This window comes from Lytechinus variegatus, chromosome 3, assembly GCF_018143015.1.
Source record: "Lytechinus variegatus isolate NC3 chromosome 3, Lvar_3.0, whole genome shotgun sequence".
Classification (NCBI taxonomy): domain Eukaryota; kingdom Metazoa; phylum Echinodermata; class Echinoidea; order Temnopleuroida; family Toxopneustidae; genus Lytechinus; species Lytechinus variegatus.
In genome coordinates this window covers 66740097-66761408 of record NC_054742.1, presented here as the reverse complement: position 1 = coordinate 66761408, position 21312 = coordinate 66740097, and the positions used below count along the sequence as shown (strand labels likewise).

The 21312-nt window shown below is 35.6% G+C and overlaps 1 protein-coding gene and 1 long non-coding RNA gene across 2 annotated transcripts; one reads left to right on the top strand and one right to left on the bottom strand.

The window, feature by feature from the left end:
* Positions 1–1766: 1766 nt before the first annotated feature.
* LOC121411725 (NF-kappa-B essential modulator-like) lies at positions 1767–14505 on the top strand. Its single transcript, XM_041604559.1, has 12 exons — positions 1767–1998; positions 3139–3311; positions 4463–4693; positions 5606–5717; positions 6493–6806; positions 7817–7944; positions 9066–9218; positions 9789–9867; positions 11331–11468; positions 12283–12493; positions 13208–13320; positions 13910–14505. Exons 1-12 carry the CDS (start codon positions 1803–1805, stop codon positions 14006–14008), a joined length of 1947 nt encoding a protein of 648 aa, XP_041460493.1. The 5' UTR covers positions 1767–1802; the 3' UTR covers positions 14009–14505.
* Positions 14506–15332: 827 nt separating this feature from the next.
* Positions 15333–19989, bottom strand: LOC121411724. Its single transcript, XR_005969533.1, has 2 exons — positions 15737–19989; positions 15333–15620 (listed from the first exon to the last, which is right to left on the bottom strand). It is a non-coding gene; the product is annotated as an uncharacterized LOC121411724 (long non-coding RNA).
* Between the last annotated feature and the right edge of the window lie 1323 nt (positions 19990–21312).

Genomic DNA, 21312 nt, shown 5'->3' with positions numbered 1-21312 from the left:
AGTCCCAGTCCAGAGCTCAGAGCACGAGCGCCAGGCGGCCGAGGCTTCACCCGCTGTTGATGTTGCTGCGCCGCCCTGGTGCTATTGGTCATTGAATGATTCGTAGTCCCCAAGTCTGCGCACCTAACAATTTGAGTTAAGATTTAACATGAATTCTGTTTATTTCACAAAATCTTTTTGTTAATATAATGTTCCTTATATTGAGTAAGTGTACCAAATATTTCTTAAAAATTTGAAAGAAATATAGGATTTTCTTGGAAAAAACCTCAGGCAGTCATTTTAAGATCGAAAAAAAAAATGGTAGGCCTACCCCATGTCTGCGCACCCATTTGCACATTATTCGGATATTTTTGATGAGAGAGGTTGCATTTTTAGGCCGTCACATTAAATGCCCAAAATTCATTATTTTTCCACCATTTTGAGTCATATTTTTTAAATGAATATCTGTCTATGTGTTGCATGTGTTAAGTTGTGTTCGTTGCGTATCTTCTTTTACCAGTATCGTGCAGACAAGGGGGTGCGCAGACTTGGGGGAACTTGCCATACTGCTGCGCCTAGTGAGATGTGAATTATGAAGCCCCTCCGCAAACCTATCCTTGGCTTAAGAAGTGGCTTGAAGTTGATGATTTTTTTTTATTGCAAGCCCATCTGAATAGAATAATTTATATTTTCTTATGACATCAGCTTTCAGTTGCACCACCCCTCTTCAGACTTTACAAGAGAAATATTTGGTCTCTTGAAAATTGTATTGTATTAGTATTACCAGGAAGATCTTCACTGGTATAATACTGTATAATACCAAACATGTATTTTCTTTCGGAAAAATGTGAAAATAAACAAATCACTAATTAGCTATTTTACCAAATTTGAATAGTTTTAGATTATAAAGACTTAGCTTTATAGGGCTTTCTTTTTTCCTTGGTTTCCAGCTGATCCCACTGTCGATAGTACAGTAGGCCTACCTTTCGTCTTTTGACAAGAATATTTTTAGAATAGACTGTATGTATCTAATGAGATGTGCTTTCATAAATTTATGTGTAAAAATTTATTCTGTCATCAATTTCATATGACACTTCCACTTGAGTTTGAAGATGGTCAGATATGGATATGCCGGTACTACCAGGTTGATTTATATTTCACATCAGATTAGTTTCATGACATTCCTGTATGATAGTAATGATCTGTATAGAAGCTACTCTACTAATGACACACTTCTATTTTCCAAACCTTAAGGCCCAAATTTACAAGGGTGGTTTTGAAAACCCACGGTTGCGTCCATGGTTTATGCAGATTTCGTATATAAATTATGCATGTTTTAGTGCGTATCGGGAGCGTGTATAAAAATTCCTATGCTGATGCGAGCTTTTGTCACAGTACGCCAAATCGACACCTGTTACCATGGTTAGATACGCTATTTTATTCATGAGTCCACTGTTTGAAGAGTGGGCTCATTAATTTTGAAACAGTGGACTCATGAATAAAATAGCATGGATAACCATGGCATCAGGCGTCACTGTGACAAAAGCGTGCATCAGAATTGGACATTTTTAATACAAGCATAATTTATATAGGAAGAGGCAGGAGCCTAGATTTTCTTTTTTGTATATTACATATGTCCTGCCACCTCAAAAGCAATAATAAGTCACTGTTTACAAATTAATTTTTGACACTTTTTAATCATCTTTCTATTCAATTCCCTTTGAAATGATGTTGCAAAGTTCTAAGCGTGTGCAGTTATTTTCAGATGTCTAAATGGGCACGTTTTATTGTTCTTTCCTTTCAAAGACTATCACTTGATCATCATGACTGACGATCGGCTTCTTACGACAGACCCAAACCAAAACATCCCACGTGATGATAGATCCCCTACAGTTGGACTGAGACCCGACAACAATCCAATGATGCAGAGTGGTAGCGGAATGCTGACCACCTTGATCAACTCGGAGGAGATGAGGACGGCAGCAGAGTCGGCTCTAAATGAGAACCGTCAGCTCAAAGGTAAAGACCGCATTCTGAATTCATGTTTAACCTGTAATAAACATGATGTATAGGCCTAGTTGTTGTTGTAGGAGCTATATTTTGTAATTTATAAGCTCTAAGTATACACAGGTTTTTCCAACACAGAACAAGAACAGATGGGAGGTAGATGTTGCTGGTTTGAATTTCTGTCTGTGCTCTACAGTCTTATCTTGGTAGGACATACATGTAATTTAATATTCACAAGATTACTTGGTAGTCTGCACAAGGTACGCAAATATTCAAATTAAGTAAAGTATAACAATGAGAAAGTAATGTATTCGTGTAGAAGATCCAATCACATCAGAGACTCTTACAAAAAAAATATTCATGACTCAGTCAACCACGAGAGCTATGGGAGGAGGGGAATTAACATAGCTGAAAGAGAGGACCAAGAGATAAAGGAATTTGAAAACAAAAGGAATGGTCAAGCGAAGGATGCAAGGGATGAAAGGATAGATGAGGGTAACAAAGATGGGGCTAACAAAGATAGATGAGGATAACAATTAATAACAAAGGTAAGAAGGCTGATGGAGGCTGAAGAAAAGAGGAATGTAAATTGGGTTAAAGAGGTGAACTCTGGCTTAAAAGCAATGAACAGAATAAACAGATCATTATCCATGATTGCTGAACATAACTGCTGTGAACTTGAATAATGTACAGTGGCGGAGGAGACAATGATTGGAGGGGCATTGTATTGTTTGTCAACAATGCTGTGCCCCTCCAATGCTTTGTCTCCTCCGAATCACAGTCCGCCACTGATAATGTACTAACATGTTCCTCACGTTGTGATTATGTGATATAAATTTATAGGTACTTTATGATTAATGAAATATACAAGTGTAAACGCTTTATGGATATGAAGTACAAATTTACCATTAAGTGGCAGATTATGATCCTTTTATTTCATTTTCAAGACAGTAGCACATTCTGTCATGATAGTTAGTATGCATACTGTTACCAACTGCGAGGTGGACTTGTGATATATTTATTGCTACCACAGCAAAGCCTGGAACATGAATTTTAGCTATTAAATTGTTTAAATCATGTACTGCACTGTTCTACAGTGTTCATATCATTGTATTATTTCTGTTAATGCCATGTGTTTTTTCTTGGTTACAGAACAATATGCGCAAGCAATTGCTTGTCTCGGAGCATGGAAACCAAAAATTGTAGAGTTGGAGAATTTTAAGGCTGTGAACACTCAGCTCAAGAAGTCGTTTGTGGACCTCCATGAGAAGTCCAGGAGGAAGGTCCAGGCACTGCAAGAAGAGATTAAACAGCTCCAGGAACAGGTGAATTTATATCTACGATTTTTACCCCTTTCATGATTTATCTTAACTCATCAAATTAGCAATGTTTGTAATTTGGTTATCAATCAGCTTCAGAAACAAATAGCCTGTTGTTGTTTCAACTTATACGGCACGTCTCATTCAGTAGTGAATATTTGTGCCTTCTTCACAAACTAATAGCCTTACATACATCTCTTTTCTGATAGAATTTATCTGTATCCGTTGTTCAAATTGGCAACAATTGCTAAGTAAATTGACCTATATAAACCTGGGTTGTGTTTAGCAAATGTTGATCAATGGCTTGCCAAATGCACCAGTACCACAGCAGGACCGGAACCACCTAAACTTGTGACACATATAACTGTACTGTCATAATTACAGAAGCATTTCTTCTTGTTTTGAATAATGTCTTCTAATTGATTTATGTACAAAAACTATCCTGTTAGAGACCTTAACAATCGTCCAAATCTGGTTTTCTTGTGTAACCTTCAAAGCCGTGGGTAGATGGGCTTTGCATGTGCTGGTTCCTCTCTCTGGAGAGAGCTTGGTTTGTGGTTATATGTGGCTGCACTAATGTCGATGCATTTAAACATTACCTGAAGACACTGCTAATTATCGCTTCCTACTATTCTCAATGGTCCATCAGTCCCATCTTTTATTTCTACCTCAATACATATTTCCATCTTCTTTCATTGCGTCCGAGTACTCTGCAATCATTACTCTCCTCCCCTCTCAAAAAAATATCATTTTATATTTCCACTCCCATGTTGTTCATACTGCAATATACACTTTTGTATTCTTATATAATTGTATGTTTTTAAATCTTTTCCTGGACCAATTTACTTGATATCCAAAGTGTCATACCAGTGACTCTGCATATAATTTTCAGACACAGAATAAGGTTTGCACACCTTGAAACATGTTCTGTTTAGTAAAATATTACCTTTTCTTAATTATTTTCATTTAAGGGAAGCATTTCATCAACATTTTTGCTGACTAGTTGCCAGATCTCACAACTTTCCTTGATCTGAAGCGCCGTTACTATGGAACCAGATGGATAAAACGAGACTTTTCTGATGGAATGAAACACTCCCCAGGGTTCATATCATGACACTCTTTTGACGTATTACAAACAATGTGTATCACTATCGTAGATTTCCAAGTACCAGAACCAGGAATCCCCTGATCTGCCTGTAGGAGGCCAGGAGTCGTACTGTGGACCTATCCTAGAGGAGCTGAAGCACCACATGCAGGCCGTGGAACAGATCCTACTTCAGGAGCTCTCCAGCATGAAGCAGGAACATCGGGAGAAAGACATCTTGGAGAAGCTGATGGAACATATCAAGAAAGCAGAGGAGATCCTCGCTACTGAGGATGTCGAAATGGTATTTATTTTCCAGTTTTCCAGTCTCTAAAATGCAAATTCTTTGCTCTTCAGTAAACATTAGTGACTTACCACCCCAAAACAAAAAATAAGTCACCCTGAATAAAATGAATTTTCTGATTTTTATTGAGTTTGAGAAAACACATCCTAAGCTTTAAAATGACATATAACTTGTCAAAATCGATCAACAAAAAACCCATACAAGTACATGATTAAATGCAGAAGAGACTAAGCAAGAGCTTCAAGCAATAAGGAGAAAACAACATTGGAGTTCAGTCACTAGTTCAGGATTCACTCAAGCATGATATGTGCACAAGATCTAAACATTCCAAGCAGTCCGCAAAAGCTTGTATCAAAGAAACTCTTGTATCTTGCTTTTTTTTTCAACTTTTGAACTGGAAATTTTGACAGTATGATGAGGCAGAATTACTCTTTCAGATAATCAAATTGCTTTTTGAAGACCAAATTACTATTTTGGCTGTTCGAAGAGAATCCTTGATGACTTGTTGGTTTCAGGGTGGCTGGGCGGAAATGTTATGAGCATATGAGAAAGCGATTGGAGATAGTAAAAAGTCTATGAATTTTAGAGAAATGTAATTTTTCATTATACACACACAGTGAAGTCTGCAGAAAAGGATCAGCAAACCCATGCTTGACCATACAAAACACTGCAAATGGAATTGGATTGGTCGATTATCCAATGATGCATGGTTTTATTTCATTAAATTTCAATTATATTTTCATGATTTTCATTGTGTTTTTTTTTGTCATTCAAAATTTTTTGCCCAAAATTTGTCTTTTCCATATGATCAAGACTTTCCATCTATTTGTCATTAGCATTATGTACATGTAGTTGTTGTTTAAAAAAAAGTAAAAAAAGTAAACACATTTGGTCTTGTGTGATCTTATCCAGTATCAAGGTCCGTCAAGATCACTTCGTCAAGAGGGACAAGATCCGGAACGTCAGACGGGGAAGTCACCTCCAAGAGAGGGAAAACCGACCCCTTCTCCACTCTCTCCTACTGGTGAGTATCCTATACACGATGACCTTTTTCCCTTCATCTTATCAGTCCACAGGTTCATTTTGGTCTAGGAATTTCTTGAAAGTATAAGGTTTGGTCTTTGATGCAGATACAAGGTATAACAGAAATTTTGCTTCCTATGGCTTTCAAATATTTGTAATATACAAGAGATAAAAATACAAAATATCTTAAAAATATATACCCGCTCGTAAATAAAATTATTTCCTCAATATATGCCCGTTAAAATTATAATTTATGTTAAAGGTAAATGCTAGTTTTGGTAATGATATCAAAATGAGTTCGTAAAGAATCCAATGAAATGACCACTAAAGTGTCTGTTTGTATAAATAAATGATATGTGCCAAGGGATTCTCGAAGAAATTGTGTAATTGCTGAGAAATTAGCAAATAAGCACAGGTTTCAGGTCAAGCGTCGGGCCGACATTCATAGCAATAATAATACACTGTCCCACGTGCGCTTATCTGTGTTGGTGATCTTCAGTGTGAACATTTTTCAGCGTAGATTTCAAGATTTCACAAAGTTTAGTTTATGTAACTGTACCAGATCTAGATCCTCGATGATATACTGACAATTAAGCCTGGTTTTACAGACTTACTTATGAAATCAGTGTTTACTGCAACTACTGGCATTTCTCTTTAAAGCAAAATGACTATCTGCTACTAAATTCATGTACCCCTTTGAGACTTTTATGCATTGGGCTCTGCATACATCTCAAAATCAAACTTTAATCAATTTTGCAATCAAATTTTACATCCAGGTCAACGTGCATATGACCAATCCATGGACAATGTTCTCGGTCAGCTCCAGAATCTCCAGAAGCAGGTCTCGGATACAAACAGTGCCCTTAATAAGGAGCGAATGCGGAACGAGGCGCTGGACGCACAGCTGAAGAAGAGCCAGGCCGAGCTGCGTACTCTGCAAGGGATGCGGGAGAGTCACGTTGCCGAGGCGATCGAACGACAACGTCGAGAGGACGACATGAAGCACAAGACAGAGATGGATGAAATGATGGCTAAGCTGGATGAGCTGACGTTACTGGCAGCAGAGAAGCATCAGAAGCAAGCCTTTGATGTAAGTTTTTAATGATATATATAGTGATATTAATCTACGACTGCTCAAAGCGCTTCACAATTATTATTACCTGGTCACTGGATTCATACCTTTTCCAACAGCATGTCGGGCGCATACTTCCTAAACCAACCGAAATGACGATTGCTTCCTACCGGTACCCAATTAGCACCTGGGTGAGAGTGGCAAATTTTGGATTGATGCTTTGCCAAAGGACGCTAGGCCTTGGTAGGATTAAACGCACAACCCTCTGATTACAAGGCAAGAGTCAGAACAGCTATACCACAATGCTTCCATGATGCTTATTTCTTTTACATAATTATAGCACGAAAAGTGTGTTGTTCCTCCTACAAAATAACGTAATTGGTTTTGCAATTTAAAGGGTTATGACCAGAATAACTTTGTAGAAGTGTTCCATTAGCTCTTGTGTTACCAAATAGAATTGATCTGTCACTTCATAGACAAGTTTAACGCACATTGAAAGTACATTGTAGAACTTATTATTGAAAGTTCTTAAGAGGCATTACAATGCCCTTTTAAGGGTGATTTTTTTCCCTAATTTTGCTGCTTATTTCAATGTCTGCTCTCTCAATCATGATATTTGAATGACCTTATGAACTTAAGCGACAAATAACAACACTTTTGGGGAGCATAATGGGTTTTTCATTTGTTTTTTAATTCCAACAAACTGGATGCATTTACAAATTCTAAAGGAGAACAGACCTTTGGTCATTGCCCTTGTAATTACATGTATGTTTATTAAACTTTACTAACTATGCAAGACATGTCAGGATTTCTCATTGGAACATGGAAAGGAATTTGTCCGAAAGACCACATTTTCAAAGTATGAAGAACACTTTCCCAATCATTTGTCACCCTTGAGCACTCTTACAAAAACAGATTTCACTGTATTTGTAAGTCAGAATAGACTATAAAATTTATAGTGAAAATACATGCATTAACCTTTAAGAAATTTATTTTCTGATTGGACATGTAATTTCACTTTATATTAGGAGGAGCCAAGATACCATAGTGCCAGCAATGAACTAAAGCAGCAAGTTACTAGTCTCGTCGCAGAGCTTGACCTGAAAGATAGATATCTGGATGAAGAGAAATCGCATGTTAAACAGCAGCAGCAAGTGTAAGATATATTTACTTCTATCTCTTTTGAGATATCAACAATTAAAAAATTTATGTATATAATCATATGTTTCCATGTTAGTTTTTCTAAATTATTTTGTTATGTTGGTATAATACACAAGTCATTGGCGAAAACATTGTTTTTAAGATGAATGAGACGTAACTGGCCATTTGAGATTTGGCCCATTTCACTTTATAAAATCATGATAGTAATAAATTTTGTAGTACAAAATGACACTTTCACACAAGTCACACTCTTGTGTCATGCAAGTCACATTTCCAAAAGGCAACTGTCTCCAAATAAAAAGTCAGGAGTTAATAGAATTTTAACATTATACATCAAGGTGTTTTATAATAAAATTCCAGAAAATTTTATCAAAATCTGGTAAGCATTTTCTGAGGAAATTCCAGTCAAATACAATAAGGTCATGAATCTTCAATAGTGTTGTATCATGCGAGTCACAATAAACAAATTGAAATATCTCCTACAAATTTGACTGTAAGTTCAAATTTATTGTTTGACAATGTGTATTGCCAATACTTTGATTCAAATAAATAGGAAAAACGGGTCTGAATTTAAAATTTGCAAGTAATCAATCTTAAAGAGAAATTCCAGTAGTTGCATTAAACACTGATTTCATGAGAAAGTCTGTAAAACAAGGCTTAATTGTCAGTATATCATCGAGGATCTAGATCTGTACAGTTACATTAACTGAATTTTGTGAAATGTTGAAATCTACGCTAAAAAATGTTCACACCGAAGATCCCCAACACAGATAAGCGCACGTGGGACAATGTATAATTATTGCTTAGAGCGTCGGGCCCGACGCTCTACCCGAATCCTGTGCTTATTTGCTGATTTCTCAGCAATTACACAATTTTTTCCAGAATCCTTTGGCACATGCGTTTTATTTATACAAACAGACACTTTGGTGGTCATTCATTGGATTCTGTACGAACTCATTTTGATATCGTTACCAAAACTAGCATTTACCTTTAACAAGTTGAAATTTTGTGTAAATGTCATGCGAGTCACAATGGAATGGCCGAGCAGTCCATGCCAAAGTGAACAGCAATCAAATGGTCTAACGGATAACTTTTTTGGGTTGGTTTTATTGATAGAAATGAACAATTACAGAGGAGGGTGACGATGTACCACGACGAGCTTGCCAAGGCGAGACGAGAAGCACAGAGTTACATTGATACTGTTCACGGGGAACTGAAGAGAAAGGAAACCCTGTGTCAATCGGAGAGACAGAAGGCTTTACATGAGAAGTAAGTACTCAATTGCGGGCCATCAACATGAAGCTTAGCGCTTAATGGGAGGGCTGTTTTTTATGATTGATTACATGTAGTATTATGTAAATATGGACGTTTAAAAAGTCTCGTTGTACTTTCTATGGGGTTCCTCAAATTGGCAAACGAGCTTCAAAATGGCTGATTTTGTGGACAACTCTCCATTGAGTAAAATGAAGAGGCTCTAATAGGAGGAAATTATAATTTGTAAACACATAAGTCAGAAAAAATTAGAACCAGTGGGATTTGAACCTGTCATCTACTGCTTTCCGGGCAGCGACTTAACCACCAGGCTATTCTGGTTCACGGCTAAATTCGTAGACTTCGCCCTTTCGTAGGATGTATGCATTTTATACATATATATATATTTACAGTATTCAACAAAATTTGCTATTTTTGCATGAAAAATACTTTCAGGTAGATATGGTATAATGTAGGGTTAGATGATGCCAATGTACAAAGCGACATGTTCAATACTGAGTCTACTTCGTTGAAGTAAGATGGATATTGGATATTGTATTTTTTATATTTGTGTCATTTTTTTTGTAGGTTACAGCATGACAAGTGCAAGGAAGAATTAGGTGCTGTGCAAGTCAAACTAAACCAGCTACTGAAAGACAAGAGTAAGGTTAGTAGTAGTGTAGGAATTAACCCAGGGGGTGACAGGCCCCCCCCCCCTTGCAGCCCAAATTCCCACTTAATATCCTCAAAACCTTCTTTGGGGTGACAATTTGATACAAAATCGCCCCAAATCTGGTACAAGAATGATTGCACTCTACAACTATTTCTGCCCCATAATATGTCAATGGCCTAAAGAGAAAATCAAGTCAATATTTTATGTAAATATATAGTGCTATTAACTTTGTACATTGTGTGATGTGCACCAAGTAGTCCCTACCACACAAGAAAAATAAATGGCCGTAAATCCGAATAGAAAATAGCCCTTTGAAGTACAGTTGATTTCTACCCCAGTCAGTAATATCGTCTGGTACCCTCTTGCTCTATGTTCCAATATGAAAATGATTGTCTCAACTGTACGAAGTTTGGCAGAGACCTAGTAATCACTTTTCCTGTTTGTCTGTTGATCTGTAAGTCTGTTAGTCCGTTGATCTGTTATTTCGTTGATCTGTTACAAAAATATTAAAGCTTTTGTTCAACTTGCTCTCATTTCTTTATTTCTGCATCAATTTTGATCGTACTTCATTCAAATGATCCTTGGGTAATACCACATGTGTATTGTTTAGGATGATGGGGTCAAAGGTCATCTAGGAGTTAAAATGTCAAGTTTTTGTTCAACTTGTTCTCATTTCTTTATTTCTGCATTAATTATGCTCTTACTTTATAATACAAATGATCATTGGGTAATACCACATGTGTGTTAATGAGGATCATACGATCAAAGGTCATATAGGGGTCAAAAGATCATATGAATATTTTATTGATCGCAAAATCAGGCAAAATCACGAACCACCTTGTTCATCTTATCAAGCACTCATTTCCACTCTTCTGATTAACATTTTATTTCTTTGCCATTATTTGCCTTAGAGGGAAAAATGAATGAAAACTTAAACACAGACCTCTGTTTTAATTGACACAATGTTCAATGGATTGGGTAGACTTTGTAACTTTTTGAAGTTCTGAAATCACTTAAGGAAAGAAAAGGATACTCCCACAGTATTACAGAGAACACAATTTAATGTTTAGAACGGAAAAAATGATATACAGCCCCAGTCGAAGAAGATAAGGTCACATTATTCAATTACTAGTTCATTTATTTTGGTCAAAGAAAAAATATTTGATGTTTAGAACCCCAAAACAGAGCAAGGAACCTTTTTTTAAGTCATTCCTTTTGATAAATGGAGAATGTTATTAAATATAATTGTAAGGTTGAGAAAATTGTAAGTTATAAAATTATAACTATAAGAGAGAATTATATAAACATCTTACATTATCATTGAATTTCGGGAGAAACGTCGAACCCCCTCTAAAGGACCTGGAAAGTTATGCATGATCATTATCTTGCTTAAAGATCTAATTTATTCATGAACATATGGATCTTACAATATTTTCCCCCTTTTTCTGCCCGTATAGTACCAAGAGAAAGAGGACCGATACTTAGCAGAGATTTTATCTGCAGAGGAGGCTATTGAGGCCAAGGAACGGGAGAAATTAAAGTTTGAACAGCTGGCTAAGAAATATGACAATGAAAGACACATTTGGAAAGAACAGGTCAGTATAACATCTTTAATAGTGTTTTGTGTCAGAAACTTCATTATATGAAATTCATTATTTTTGTTTATGTAATACGATAATGTTGTTTTCAATTTTGTATTCTTGGTAGGTTTGAAACTTTGTTTCTCTTTGAAAGCTCATCAATAATTCACATATTGTCTGAAATATCTTTAATTTGATTTATTCTGAGTATTATCTGGAATAATATGTAGTTTTATTCAAATTTGAAAATGTGCCAAATGTCAAATTAAGTTACAAGAAGAAATCTCCACAAAAATCATTTTCAAGCAGCATTGCTAATTTGAGGATCACCGCAAAAGATTAAAACAGATCTTGTATTTCTAGAACTGCTTCTCTCTAATCCCCCTTTTTCATTTGAATCAAATTCATTTTATTTTTCTTCTGGGGTTAGCCAGTTTGCTTACAATATCAATGGCTTGACATTACAATTTCGATAATTGCTTTGCTGCCGATTATTTCAAATTTTTCAAAACAAATGTCATTTCTTATGTTATATCCAGTCAAGACGATAACAAAGTTCAATGGAAAAAGCACATGGTTGACACAAAAATAAAGAGAGTCACTTTGCACATCAACCAATGCCTGAGGATCATGTAAAAGAAACAGGAAATTCTGTTGGAAGGCTCTCCACATCATTAGCTGGTGCATACATATACATAAGAATAGAAACAGAAAAGCAAATAGGATCATTTGTTGAGAGTCCCCCCAAATTTGGGGATGGATACACATATAACATGAAAAATACAAGCATAAATATAAACATTGATTAAAATTAAACTTTGAAAATTAGATGGAGGTGTGCAAGGATGATTTCAAGGCCGAGCGTAAAGCGAGGGAAAACATGCACACGGAGAAGGTTGAACTGCAGGCTCAGATTGAAAACTTGCTGCGGGAGAACAAGAAGATGGAGAGCGAACTCCAAGACTTCCACCGGGAACGGCTGCATGCTGTGGCGGGGACTGCGTATGGGCCGCCGACAGGCTTTGGTTATGATAGGAGAGGTAGGTTTAATCTGTACTTTTATATGCGTGATCGTGTCATAATCGTGTACTTGAATGAAAGCAATTGAATTCATGTTGTGGGTTTTAGCTAGTGTAGAGACAGGTCTGAGGGATGTTCATTCATATGCTACTTCTTTTTCAAGAGGTCACTGGAGAAAGAGGGGTCCATATGGATGGCAAAAGCAGATTGATGGCCATACTCCCCAGGGAGTGGAGATGAGTATGTCAGTGTGCAAGATTTTCATGTGTTTGATAGCTACACCATGTTCAAAAGGTTACTGGAGAAAGAGGGGTCCATAGGGATGGCAAAAGCAGATTGATGGCCATACTCCCCAGGGAGTGGAGATGAGTATGTCAGTGTGCAAGATAGCAAGCTTTTCATGTTTTGATTGCTATATGTTCGCAAGGGTAATGGAAAGAAAGGGGTTTGATAGGAATGAGACAAGCAAAGTAAGTGCCATACTCCCCAGGGAGTGGAGATGTGGAATATTATGTGCAGACATGATGGGAAGTATAATTATCGTATCATGACTAAAATAATACAGTTTATTTTAGAACCTAATTCATGAGGGAACTTGCCCTGTATCTGTAGAGATTTAATTATAGAATTTTATTCAAGAAATAACTTGGTTATTTGAACCTACAAGATTTACGTTGCTTTTACAAAACTCACAAATTACAAATTGTACTTCACATATTTCCCTTTACCCATAGGGGGTGGGGAGGTGTTTGGCATGAGACGCCATGTTTACGAAGCTCCCGGTGAAGATGAAGCAGGAAATGTCGATCGATTCCCAGAAACATATCAGCCTCAAGAGCTTCGAACAGTAAGTCTATCAACAGCAATTCCTTTCCAGTTTAGAAGGTCCCTTGCATTTGGGCTTCTCATTCTTTACTTCATTACTTGTTATGACAATGCATAGTTTGAAGACTTATTTACACTATTGGCAACAAATGTGATTTTTTTTTATTACCGTGATTTACTTGTTTAAGTTTGTATAACTGAAAAGTATTGTGATTGATGAGACTTTGCCTTCTTTGCATCGAAAAAGAGCAATTTTATGTTTGGATTGCATTGTCATTTTTGTAAAAAAAAAAATGACAGGAAGGGTTTTGTATCTTTAGTCATTGAGCTTCCCCCAAAATGCTATTACTTTGTCACGAACTGGTTATAATATAGCAATTGTATCTGTAATACTTGCTTTCTGTTTTACCCACGTTTTTCCTCTCTTTTTTTGGGGGGGGGGTCGGAGGGTGGAGAGGGACTTTTCCCAAAATGCCTTCCCCTAATCTAACTCTACGCTAATTTTCTAGATGGCAGACATGTGAGCCGCAAATTCCATACATAGTGTTTGCTTGGTCATGAATTCTTCTGACTTTCAATACTCTCAATGCAATCATCTGTTACCCTCTCAGCCCCAACAGGTTACCACAACAAACTGGTGCCCCAAGTGCCAACAGACGTTCCCCGATTACGACACTCTCAACATCCACTTAGCAGACTGCATAGACTGAGGTTCAGGGTCATGATTCATGGATTAACAAAGAATTAAGTGTGACTTAAAGTTGTGCTTAAATGATGATTTTCGATTGATGCCAAACGGTGAAATTCATGGACGTATACATTCAGCGGGCATTCCGTGAACATGGTCTGGGCCAGTTGCAGAATAGTAATAATGTTTACACTCATCTTTTAAAACAAATCAATCGCAAGTCCCAAATTTCTTTGTTGGATCGTTGAATTTCGAGCTTTGATTGATTTCTGGAGTTCAGTTTAATTCCAACTCTCTTTGCAATATTCCCCAGTGACCAGGCACCGCATGCAAAATATGATTTACGTATGATTTCAAGTCACTGTAAAGTCATTGTGAAACACCCAAAGATCTCCAAGTCAACTGTATTGTTAAATTCTAAGAAATAGTAGTTAAGTGAATATATTAATCAAAATTTTACCTTTATTTTGAAAGGAAAATAAAGCAATAGAAACGGCTAATACAAATTTAGGGTGCACAGCTTAAGTGAAATAAGTCATGCAATGTAGCAGTGTAGTGTTAACCTATTCAACTCATGAGACCTAGTGCCTGTTGCATAAAAGTTATTATTTCTTAATTTTTATCTATCTATCAATATTCTATTCAGAGGCATGTTGTTATTATTGTTATTATCCCTGCTTTAGCTCGAGCTGCCTTTCAGCGCTCATGCATTCAAGGAATTAATCCTTCCGGGTACCCATTCACCTCACCTGGGTTAATGATGATAATAACGGTATATTTACCCAGGGTAGCCACTTAAGTTCCGAAAACTGTTCTCCCAGCGGGCCCTGCTATTATTATTATTACCCGGCTAAGCTAGGCTACATATTCAGGTTCACAGTTTTTTGAGGAATTACTTCCTACCGGTTTCCATTTACCTCACCTGGGTCGAGTGCAGCACACTGTGGATGGATTCCTTGCCGAAGGAAATTATGCCATGGCTGGAATTCGAACCCACGACCCTCTGTTTCAAAGTCAGAAGACTAATCCACTAGGCCACAATGCTCCAATGAAAACCAAGGATTCTATGCAAGTTACTGTTTGAGTTTTATGTAACGGGCCCCCATTCATGTATCTATCCTCCTGAGCTCTTCCCATGTATAATGAGACGTAAAGTCTATTCTACAAAGGTTGTACCATTGGCACGCCATACCTGGGGCCTGTTTCATAAAACTTGTAATAACAGATAAAAGCTACTGAAATCCTTCAATCTGATTGGCCGATAATGAATTTGTTACAGAAATTTTTCCGTTTGTTCTTTTAACAATTCTTCACAATAAATGCTGGTGATGTTTTGACCTGATAGAGAAAGCATGAATGGTTGTAAGCAAGTATTCATAGGACTGACGGCTTAAGGTCCTCTACGAAACACCTGGTAATGAGGATAAATGCCTTACCAAAGGGCACTAGCGCACCAAATGGTAATCGAGCCCAGGTTACTGGAAACCGAAACCCCTGCTCTCCCGACTGAGCTATTGCGCCTCCTCAAAACAAGAAGCTGGGCATTGTTTGCTTGGTTTGAATTTAGGTCAGTTCAACTCCGGGGTTCAACTACTGGTAATGCAGTGGTGTAGATTTGAATTTAAATGAATAACCTGGGTCCCGTAACACAAAGGTTAGCGATTGATCATAAGCTTGATTTTCACGATTGATTGTACATTGTAGTCAACGGAATCAATCGTAGAAAATTGTTCTACGATCAGTCGCTAACCTTTGTGTTACGGGCCCCAGGTATGCAGCCCAGTGGTTGTGAAAGGAAGGTTGTGGGTTCAATCTATGGCCAAGATATATACCAAAGATTTTTAAGAAAGGGACCTTCCTGCTAGGCGCTAGGTGTGTTATAATGGAGAGGGGTACAAATGGCATTATGTTGTACAAGGCCTGCTGGAAGAACTGCTAACAATTGAAGTGGCGACCCAGAGTTCTAATTATCAAGTCTCATCTCGTCTGTATTTTACACCCTCAGGCTCATACACACCTGTATTAAAGTATGATTTTATTGGTAAATATTTTGTATGTTTACTGTGTTCTAGTTCTTCATTCTTTGTTGTATTTCATCAGCAAGGTTAAAAATGAAATAACTTGCCACTCCCATCAGCAAGGGACTTTTTACAGCATCTCAAAGTATTGGAAAATTACTTTTTTGTTCCTATCGGGCTTATCAATTATAGCCCATCTGAAGCTTTCGTAAGGTGCCAATAATGTGAACTATGTACCTGTCTTAAATAAACTCTAATCATCCAGTCTTCTTATTGGTCCCAAGTGGAGTTGTGTATGTAACCATTACGCAAAGCAACAAACTGGGGGTTGTTACCAAGGACAACAATTATTGTTAACAAGAAAAATTACCAAATCATCATTTGTCTACATGCAAAAATTTGCTTTGTGATGATTGGCGGTTACCAGCGCAATTTGATTGATGATTTTAGACAACTTGCACATAAACATGTTTGTTTCTTTTTGCTCAAGGGTAGCATATTGGCCTGATCATGTCCAAGGGCATTTAGAAACAACCATGCCTCTCATCACAGTCCATACATTTATTTTGAATAAAATAACCAGCTCTATTACAAATTTTATGATTGGTTATCAGACAAAGATTACATGCCAAAATTTGCAGCCATGCTTGAGAAGTGGTTTTATAAATCAAAATGAAATAACAAACCTGGATATTCTATATAATTTCAATGTTATATGGAAAATTTACTGAGTACAACACAATTTCATGTTACAATTCTCACCATACACATTAACATAATCTAGTCCTGAAATTGGAATAGTGACTTGCACTTCTGGGGGATTCACCAAAAAGCTAGAATAGACTCAAGTGATTTCCTGTTCAAATCCGTCCTCTCTCTCTTTCTCTCTCAATTTTAATAAAATAAACCACTATGTCATGTTAAAGGAAATTTAATCCCGTTGGAATGATTGTTTAATGTGGTAGTCATGGTTTAGCATGATCCTAAGCATTTTGAGCTTTTTGAGATCTGAGGTTAAATTGCTGCAGCAATTTGCTACTTCTGTAGTCCATCCATTTCACTGTATAAATGTTATACACAGAATTACCTTCATCAGATATTTTGAAAGCGGACAAAACACCCTTACTAGTGATTAGAACTATACTGTAGAAATATAAGCAGAGAATTGTAATGTGATTATTTTTTTTCATTTTTATGCATTTTGCTTTGATATAGCAAGTACATTATCAGTGCAATAGTATATGCCTAACCTATCTTTGTTTGCTTTAGCTATGCATAGTTATGTTGTTGTAGTTATCTACAATATGTTTAATTCTTTGGGCACTTCCATAGAATACTAACAATTTTGTTTGTCTGACCCCTATTTTTTCTTCATTCTTACTTCGCTCCTCAAAATGCTCAAGCCATAATATGAAAGCATTATGGCCTTTTGTTTGAATTAGGAATCAGAAAAATTCATTTTAGGGAACTTCTACAGAAACGGGGGTCAGATGCAATACTTAGTGGAATATTGCTTTCACTTGTTTCAATATCAATAGTTGTCTTTGCCAGTCTATGAAGATATTGATGAGTCGATGAGTAATTCAGTATTTTGAAGCTTAGTTTGGGTCATAACTCTATTTATCCCCCTAATCACAACTAAATGTAAATGTAAATATTGATCAAATACAAGGTTGGCATAACAAAAAATACCCTCCCCTTGCTCTTTAAGAAGAATCTCTATTGGTAAAATTGTTTTATGTTAACTTGCATTTGAATGATATTCAAATGAGGATAAAAATTGTGGTTTTGTTCATCTGAGAGGATTTTAGATACTTATTTGATGTAGTAATCCCTTTGGTAACTCATACAGAATATATGCAAATGTGTCTCAATAAAAAAACCCCCAAGTTTCAATTTTTTTACGCTTGGGCAAGTGGACTCAAATAAATTTTTTTTTTCAACTTCCTAAACTTTCAAATTTGAAAACTTAATATATTTGATGATTATGATGTCTGTCTCAAACTTTCTTTTTCTTGGATGCAATATACTAATAATTTTAGGTTTATGTCAATGCAGCATTCTGCCAACACGTAGACAATTTGGTCTGATATCATATACAGATTTTGAGTACTTCATAAGTTTATTTTTGTGAATTGTATGTGTATGTGACCCGATTGTGTACTAACTAGATATATTTTCTTCATTTGTATGTAAAATCGTAAATTGTTATATTTGTATGTTATTTCAAAAGAATGTATCCATATACAATTTGCAGATATTTTGTTTGTTTTGAATGATACATGAATAAATTCATTTTTTTTTACAGAAAAAATCTGAACTTATGACTTGCCATGTTATTACCTAGAGTTGGATATTGAGTATTGTTTCATTCAAGTAAGAAATATATTTATTGATTGTACTGGATTTTTTTTCTTAAGACAACATATTTATTCACTTGAAATGGAAAAAAAAGTGATATGAGTGACCATCATACTTTGCTAATTTTATGAGAAATTGTACAAAGATCTAGGACTATTCATTTACACCATTGCAAAAAAAATGCATATATAAAAATCTTAGATCATAGAGATCCAATCAAGATGTTTTTTTAACGCTAACAGGTTGCACTTTCACACGATACCAGTTTCATGTTCTTGGTTATCATTACTGAAAATTTTCATCAGTGTGGTTTCCTCTACCTAAAAAAAATGTCAAATTTTAGATATCTAAGAAAATACATAAGGTAAAGGAGAGTGGACTTTTGAAGTGAGTGTGAGAGGGTGGAGGAGCCATGTTAATGTAATCTCATTTCATATTATTATCAGCACCCCTGTTAATTTCTAACAATCATTTAAAAGTATAAATGCAATCTTTACCATTTTCTGATTTTCAAAATCCAATTTATTATTCAAGTTGTGCAAGCAGTTGCTTGATTTCTCTGAATTCAAATTTATCAAATAGCAGCATTTTTTAATAACTCTTGCAGCAGTAGTTCCTTAGGAAGATCATGGACTTATAGGTCCATGGGAAGACATAAACATAAGTATTTGAAAATATTAAAGAGCATGAATACTAGGTGGAATTCTGATGAAAATAGTGTACCCAAGATCAATAATTCATGATGATTGCTGTTTTTTTTCTTCAGAATTGAACTCTTGGGCCTGTGTTCCGAAGTCAGGTTTAACTTAGACCACAGTTTAACTCTGTGCTAAAATTATGGGGAGCCAAAAATTCTGTCTATATTTCTTTTGTTTACTATTTTGTTTTCTGTTGTTTTCATAATGAAGAAAAAATTCTTAAAAATAATTCAGTTATCATTCCCAGATAATTATGAACAATTTGAGTTTCAGATGAGTTAATAATACACTGAATATGTAATGTTTGGGATCTGTGCCCCGGTTGGCTCTCCATAGTTAAACCACAACTTTAAACTAGGCTTTTGAAGCTTTCATAAAGTCAAGATAAATCTCTTTTGATCATCAAATTGGCAGCAATCATTAATATTTTCCATTAATTTCATCCTCTTAAAGAATTAAATATATGAATGATAACAGCAACAGTTAAACAAAACGTTGCCAATTTGTATCCTTAATTAGTGATTTCATTTTAATTGCCAATTCAGAGTGTGTAATACATACTGCACTGGAAAATGGTATCAATAAAGTCAGCATATTTTTCTCTTTCTTACTCTGGATGAGAAACTGTATCTTTATCTCCTGTTATACAGCCCCTGTATGAACATGTACTGTATATACTGTAAATGAATACAAAAACATAATAATAATTATGCTCACTTAAAAAAATTGCACACAATTGCCAAAATTGCTCATTCGATTGTAGGAAATGCAATGCTGCCAATATAATTTTTTCTATCTTCACTTTCACTCGTTAAAGAGATTAATAATACTAAGGCAAGAGAAAATGTTATCAAGACTTGTCAAATTGCACGAATAAAAACTAAACCAGTCATCAAATTTCCACGTCCCTTGCAGGTAACAAAGTTAAAGGGGAAGTTCACCCTGAAGAAAACTTTGTTGTAAAAATAGCAGAAAAAATAGTAAAAAATATTGGTGAAGGTTTGAGGAAAAATCCGTGAAAGGGTAAGAAAGTTATTAGAGTTCAAAATTTTGGATTTGTGACGTCATAAACGAGCAGCTACCCCATGTGTTATGTAATATAAAATGTATGAATTTCAAATTTTGTATGGTTCCTGATGATTTAATTTTGTTTTCTTTTCATGATTGGGTGTGAAATGATTTGTCCATGATATACAAAAGTTAGTGAAAGCCATTTTCAATTTTTTGAGAAAATGACATTTCATTGATTTTTTACCATTCGCTATGTAGGAATGCTGCTCGCATATGACGTCACAAATCAAATAATTGAATTTCTAATAACTTTTTAATTATTTGATGAATTTTTCTCAAACATTCTGCAATATTTTTTATTATTTTTCTGCTATTTTTACAATAAACTTTTTGTCTGGGTGAACTTTCCCTTTAATGTTGGCCCGTAATTTGTACTCTGATATAACTTAAGCAAAGTCTAAGTTTGTGCAAAAATTACAGAAAGCCCAAAATATTAAAAGTTTGGGTACACCATCTGTTTCTTATGTTTACTGGGGTGCAGAAAATTATTCAAGTAATCGTGATAATATTAATGATAGAGAGCATAATTTTAGAAGCACAATAACTGAAGTGCTTTTTCTGAGCACTTTTACAATGCGTATCAGTATGACAAATGAAAATAAATATTGTATTAAGCAAATGTGTAACAAATTCAATTGTAGTTTGCAGCTTTAAATGATTTCAATGCCAAATGATCTGATGAATTGAACATCTTAAGATAATGATTTGTGCCACACCTAGCATTCCATAGTAAGACTACTGGTTCAGACAATAGTTTAATCAAACCATGGTGTCGAACATGGGGCATCTGTGTCTCATTGTCGTGCCGATGTAACTTACTTCTGAATACCATAAAGCATACCCTGTTATGTAAATGAAATCAAATGATGTGATTATCTCTGGTGGAAATTGATATAATCATCCACAGTCATTTTTAAAGTCACAGAGAGAAAATTCCAATATTTCCACAGCCAAGTTAATTCATGATATCATTCATGCCAAATATTCACAAGTCATCTATTCATGTCATTGGGACGTAATTGCTGACAAAAGAGGATAATTTTGAGTAAGTGATAATCATCATATAAAATATAATGTGCAAATTTTGTATTTTGTCAGTACAAATGAGTGAAATAATGAAAATAGGGTCATTCCAAAGATTTCCATCTGCTCAAAATTGAATACCTAAAGAAAGCAGT